The 6,000-nt window shown below is 43.5% G+C and overlaps 1 protein-coding gene across 5 annotated transcripts in view; it reads left to right on the top strand.

Annotated features, from left to right (window-relative positions):
- Positions 1-2,110: 2,110 nt before the first annotated feature.
- The window catches only part of LOC140735846 (aryl hydrocarbon receptor nuclear translocator-like), an 84,068-nt gene continuing 80,178 nt past the window's right edge, over positions 2,111-6,000 (top strand). For 2 of the 5 annotated variants that reach the window (XM_073061365.1, XM_073061366.1), the window contains exon 1: positions 2,111-2,369. In XM_073061365.1, coding sequence (XP_072917466.1) covers positions 2,348-2,369 — 22 coding nt within the window. In that variant the 5' untranslated portion in view covers positions 2,111-2,347. The remainder of the gene's footprint in view (positions 2,370-6,000) is intronic. The other 3 variants (XM_073061364.1, XM_073061369.1, XM_073061368.1) reach the window with 3 other exon arrangements.

Genomic DNA, 6,000 nt, shown 5'->3' with positions numbered 1-6,000 from the left:
CGAGAGTTCCCCCCAGTTTTCATCAGTGTTTCCCCCAGAGACACCAGGCCGTTCCTCACTGGGTCTCCTCTAAGTTTCCCGACACCTCTCCCTGCTTGGGTACCTGGGGTCTCGCCCTCTGAATTCAGCCCTCTTGTATTAGCCATTTCCACCCTGGGGCAAAGTCTCTGACTGTCCACTCAATCTCTTTGCCTCTCATCATCTTGTAGACCTCTATCATGTCACCTCTCATCCTCGTTCGCTTGTGTTGTTCTGCTGAACATGAACACGAGATTCTGCAGATGCTGCCTCCTGATCCACTGGTAAGACCCAACGTAGGCTGGGGCACTGCTTTGTCGAGCACTTTCACTCCATCTGCTGAAAGTGGGATTTCCAAGTGGCCAACCATTTTAATTCCAATCCTCATGCCCATTCTGCCGTCTGGGAAAAGGCACCAAAGCATTCGGGCTCTCAATGCCAGACTACGTAACAGTTTCTTCCCCCAAGCTATCAGACTCCTCAATACCCAGAGCCTGGACTGACACCTTACTGCCCTATTGTCCTGTTTATTATTTATTGTAATGCCTGCACTGTTTTGTGCACTTTTAATCCTGGGTAGGTCTGTAGTCTAGTGTAGTTGTTGTGTGTCTCCTTTTCCTCTGTGTTTTTTACGTAGTTCAGTCTAGTTTTTGTACTGTGTCATGTAACACCATGGTCCTGAAAAACGTTGTCTCATTTTTACTATGTACTGTACCAGCAGTTATGGTCGAAATGACAATAAAAGTGACTTAACTTGGCTTGATGTTGGCCCATTGCCTCCTCCACTGTCATGGTGAGGCCACGTTGAGGTTGGAGGAGCAACGCCTCATTTGGATAGCCTCCAACCTGATGGTAATTCCCCCTCCCCTCCTATTCCCACCTTTTCCCTTCCCCTTACTTGCCCATCACCTCCCCCTGGTGCCCCGCCTCCCTCCCTTTCTCCCATGTCCACTGTCCTCTCTTACCAGATGCCTCCTTCTCCAGCCCTTCAGAAATGTCCGCGACTTAATCCCTTGTGAAGATGCTGAATTCCTCCAGCATTGTGGGCGTGCTATGTTGGAGCCATGATTTGTGGCAAAACTTGTGGGCTGCCCCCAGCACATCCTTAGGTTGTGTTGGTTTTATCGCAAAGGACTCATTTTACTGTATGTTTCAATGTACAGTACATCTGATAAATAACTCTCAATCTGAATATATAAACAAACATTTAATCTTCCGTTATTCTAACATCTGTTTGTACCAAGGGTGTGAAATATGTTTAACTTTTAAGCAATAATAATTAAAAACACATACACACACCCATAAGGTTTAGAAAGTTATAATAGAGAACTTCCTCTGTAAAATGTCCTGGCGTCATTCCACCCTTCCCCCAGTGGACGAGTGGTGGTGTTAATTGTACGAAATATTTATGAGAAATATTTATATATTTTGTAATTTCAATACATTTTAAAATTCAACCCTGCAGTTTATTTTGACCTTGGTCTATCCAAACGCAGCGGACTTTACCTTTTTTTGCCGATGCGTTAAAGGTTACACTAGGTAGGGACGTGACGACCAAACAAAGCGCTCGAGTAAAAATGTGTGGGGCGATCAGTGGGCATTGTGAAGCCACTTACAGTTCACCAAATGCTAGCCAATACTAACCCGAATTGATAGGAAAACTCACGATTTTAGGCTTAATTATGGCACTTCTTCACAACTGCGCTTTTAACAATGATGTCCCTTTCTGGGAAATTACTGTATGTAGGTGTCGGAGACAATATGCGATAGAATTTGTTTTTAAAATATTAAGTATATTTTAAAAGAGATGTTTGATTTTTAAATATGCAAACTCATAAAAAATTGGCCAGTTCAAAAACAATTACTTCCCTCCCCCACACAAAAAAAAACTTCTCCCGATAAATTCTTAGGAAGGACAAAACTTCGCAGCTCGATGCAATCTCCGGCTCGGAGGAGGAGGAGAGAAGCTGTCAATCAACCCGGGACAAGGCGGGACGTTCGGGACGGACGGACGGAAGGCTCCCGGCGATTGGTGAAAGGTAAAACCTGTCAAAGGGCTTCCCCGCCCCCTTAGTGCTAGCAGGAACGCAGGGGAGGGAATCCCAGTAGGTTTGGTTGCGCGGTAGCGAAGGCCTCCATTTTGTCGAAGTTTTCTCGCGTCCCCGAGTTTGTCCCCACTGTTCAGCCCCACGCCCAGAACGACCCTCCGGTAGTCGAACGCGTGCAGACCCCAGAGGAGCACCAGCCGCCCTTCCGTTGGCGGCGGATGTACCGGCGGCCGGAGGACGAGGAGAGGAGGAGGAGGCGACGACCGCCGCTTCGCTGATCTATGGCCACAGCTGTAAACCCAGGTGAGCGGCTGCCTCAAAATCGAGGCCCAGGCTTCAAGGCCATCGCTCTCCTTGCGCACCCCTGTCACCAGTTACAGGATTGAGTGATGAGAGCTGACGCCTATTATTAAATGATAATTTATTCAATGTTTATTATTCTTTTAACATTACGTTACTGTCGATGTAGTTTTCACAATAGGATATTCCCATATTTTGGTCACACTTTTTAGCTTCAACTTTTTATCCCCCTCCCCCTAATGGGGATGTTGTTGTACTGCAGCGTGACATGTTTACATAGTACGTTTGGATTGTGGTCGTCTGGAATTTAGAATGAAAAATCGTGCAGATGTAATGTTTTCAGCCTTTAGGTCATGTTTAATTTTATTGTCATGGGCACACAAATACCATGAAAATCAGATTTTTTTGCAGCACAGTACATCACAAGATATTTTATTATAATGTTATACAGTGCCTATAAAAAGTATTCAAACCCCCCCCCCCCCCGGAAGTTTTACAACTTTGAATCACAGTGGATTCAATTTGGCTTTTTTGACACTAATCACCAGAAAAAGACGTGTCAAAGTGAAAACAGATCTCTTAAAAAGTGATTGAAATTTGTTACAAATATAAAACACAAAAAATTGTTTGTCTAAGTATTCACCCCCCCTTTAATATGACACACCGAATCATCACTAGTGCACTGCTGCAGCCAATTAATTTAGAAGTTACATAATTAGTTAAATGGAGATCTGTTTTTGGAGACCTGTGTGCAGTCAAGGTGTTTCAATTGATTGTAGTAAAAATACACCTGTATCTGGAAGGTCCAACTGCTGGTGAGTCAGTATCCTGGCAAAAACTACACCATGAAGACCTCCAAGCAACTCTGTGAAAAGGTTATTGAAAAGCACAAGTCAGGAGATGGATACAAGAACATTTCCAAGTCACTGAATATCGCTTGGAATACAGTGAAGTCAATCATCAAGAAAGGTTTCAAAAGGTTATGGCACAGCCAGGTAAATCTCCCAGATTGTCCTTAAAATACTGAGTGACTGTGTAAGAAGGGGATTAGTGAGGGAGGCCACCAAGAGACCTATGACAACTCTGAAGGAGTTACAAGCTTCAGTAGCTGAGATGGGAGAGACTGTGCATGCAAGTTGCTGGGTGCTTCAGCAGTCGCAGCTTTATGGGAGAGTGGCAAAGAGAATGCCCTTGTTGGAAAGAAAATGCACAGAAGGCATGCAGAGTCAGCTGGAAGAAGGCTGTATGGTCTGATGAAATCAAAATTGATGTCTTTGGGCATCAGACTAAACACCAGGTTTGGTGTAAGCCAAAAACTGCACATCGTCAGAAACACACCATCCCTACAGTGAAGCATGGTGGTGGCTGCATCTTGCTGTGGGGATGCTTCACTGCAGCAGGCCCTGGAAGACTTGTGAAGGTAGAGGGTAAAATGGATGCAGCAAAATACAGGGAAATCCTGGAGGAAAACCTGATGCAGTCTGCAAGAGAACTGCAACTTGGGAGAAGATTTGTTTTCCAGCAAGACAATGACCCCAAGCATAAAGCCAAAACTACACAGGAATTGCTTAAAAACAACAAAGTTAATGTGCTGGAGTGGCCAAATGTCCAGACCTCAATTCAATCGTGAATTTGTGGCTGGAAAAGGGCTGTTTACTCATGATCCCCATGCAATCTGACAGAGCTTGATCAGTTTTGTAAAGAAGAATGGGGAAAAACTGCAGTGTCCAGATATACAAAGCTGTTAGAGACCTATCCACACAGACTCAAGGATGTAATTGCTGCCAAAGGTGCAGCATACTGACTTGAAGGGGGTGTATATTTATGTATCAATTATTTTGTGTTTTATATTTGTAATTAGTTTAGATCACTTTGTAGAGATCTGTTTTCACTTGGACACAAAAATGTCATCTTCTGTTGAACAGTGTCAAAAAAGCCAAATTAAACCCACAGTGATTCAATGTTGTAAAACATGAAAACTTCCAAGGGGTGTGAATACTTTCTGTAGGCACTGTACACTGGGGCTCCACAGCAGCCTAGTAGTTAGCGTAATGCTAATATATCTCGGGTGCGAGTTCATCCTCCCAGTGGAATGTGTGGGTTTTCACCACACCCCTGGTTCCCTCTCACAGTCCAAAGACCTACTGGGTTGGGTAATTGGTCTTTGTAAGTTGTCCTGTGATTAGGTTGGGGTTAATTGGGGTTGTGGAATTGCTGGGCGAGCCTGCACCATGCTGTATCATTAAAACTTAAAATTTAAAAAATGAACATAAATCATAAGCACAGCTCTGATCACTACAGTCTAGCAATACAATGCCCACTTTGATCTTTCTCACATGCTTTATTGTAATTAATTTTTTTCTTGTAAAATCATGTTCAAGTTTATTGTCAATTCAACCATATGCCTATATACTGCCAAATGAAACAATGTTCCTGTGGACCAAGGTGCATAACACAGTACTTGTCTCTCTCTCTGTCTCTCTGTCTCTCTCTCTCTATCTCTCTCTCTGTCTCTCTCTCTCTGTGTCTCTCTCTCTCTCTCTCTCTCTCTCTGTCTCTCTGTCTCTCTGTCTCTCTGTCTCTCTCTCTCACTCTCTCTCACTCTCTCTCACTCTCTCTCACTCTCTCTCACTCTCTCTCACTCTCTCTCACTCTCTCTCTCTCTCTCTCTCTCTCTCTCTCACTCTCTCTCACTCTCTCTCACTCTCTCTCACTCTCTCTCACTCTCTCTCACTCTCTCTCACTCTCTCTCACTCTCTCTCACTCTCTCTCACTCTCTCTCACTCTCTCTCACTCTCTCTCACTCTCTCTCACTCTCTCTCTCTCTCACTCTCTCTCTCTCACGCACACTCAGTAATATAACCGCAAATAAATTTAAAAAATATATTCCAGAAATAAACAAAAGAAATGAAACAAAAATAGTTTGTGAATGCTGCTTATATGATGCTAAAGAACACCAGTGCAAGATCGAGGGAGAGGTTTAAAAAAAGAATTGGTCTGAGGTAGTGTTAATGTTTTTTCTCAGATCAGGTCAAGAACCTAATGTAGTGGGGAAGAAGCTGTTGAATGTTGAGGTGTGGGTCAACATTTGTCGGGCTCTTGTAACTCCTGCTCAATGACAACAGTGAGAAAATGGTAGTGGGAGTTCTTGAATTCAAGATTGTTTAATGTCATTTCCAGTATACAAGTGTAAAGGAGAACAAAATAATTGTTAACACAGGAAACTCTACAGATGCTGGAAATCCAAAGCAACACCCACACAATGCTAAAGGAACTCAGCAGGCTAGGCAGCATCTATGGAATTGAATATACAGTCAACGTTTCGGGCTGAGACCCTTCCTCAGGACTGACAAAGGTGTTTATTTACTGTTTATTCCTCTCCGGATGCTGGAAGAACGCGGGAGGTCAGGTAACACTATCAAAATGAGTTTCTCTGGCATTTTGTGTGTGTTGCTCTTCAGAATCTCTTGTGTTACAGAAGCAGCCTCTTAGGACCACAAAGTGCATCCACTTAGACTGTTTTTATTTATTATTATACTGCCCAAATTTAATTGTTGTGCTTCCAGCTACCAAAACCCTAACCTTCTGAATTCTTTCCCTTAACCTTGTATCTCTTGACATATTTTTTCAACGC

Source organism: Hemitrygon akajei, chromosome 11 (assembly GCF_048418815.1).
Source record: "Hemitrygon akajei chromosome 11, sHemAka1.3, whole genome shotgun sequence".
NCBI classification, from domain to species: domain Eukaryota; kingdom Metazoa; phylum Chordata; class Chondrichthyes; order Myliobatiformes; family Dasyatidae; genus Hemitrygon; species Hemitrygon akajei.
Note: the sequence above shows the minus strand (reverse complement) of the source record. Positions and strands in the feature narration are given on the sequence as shown.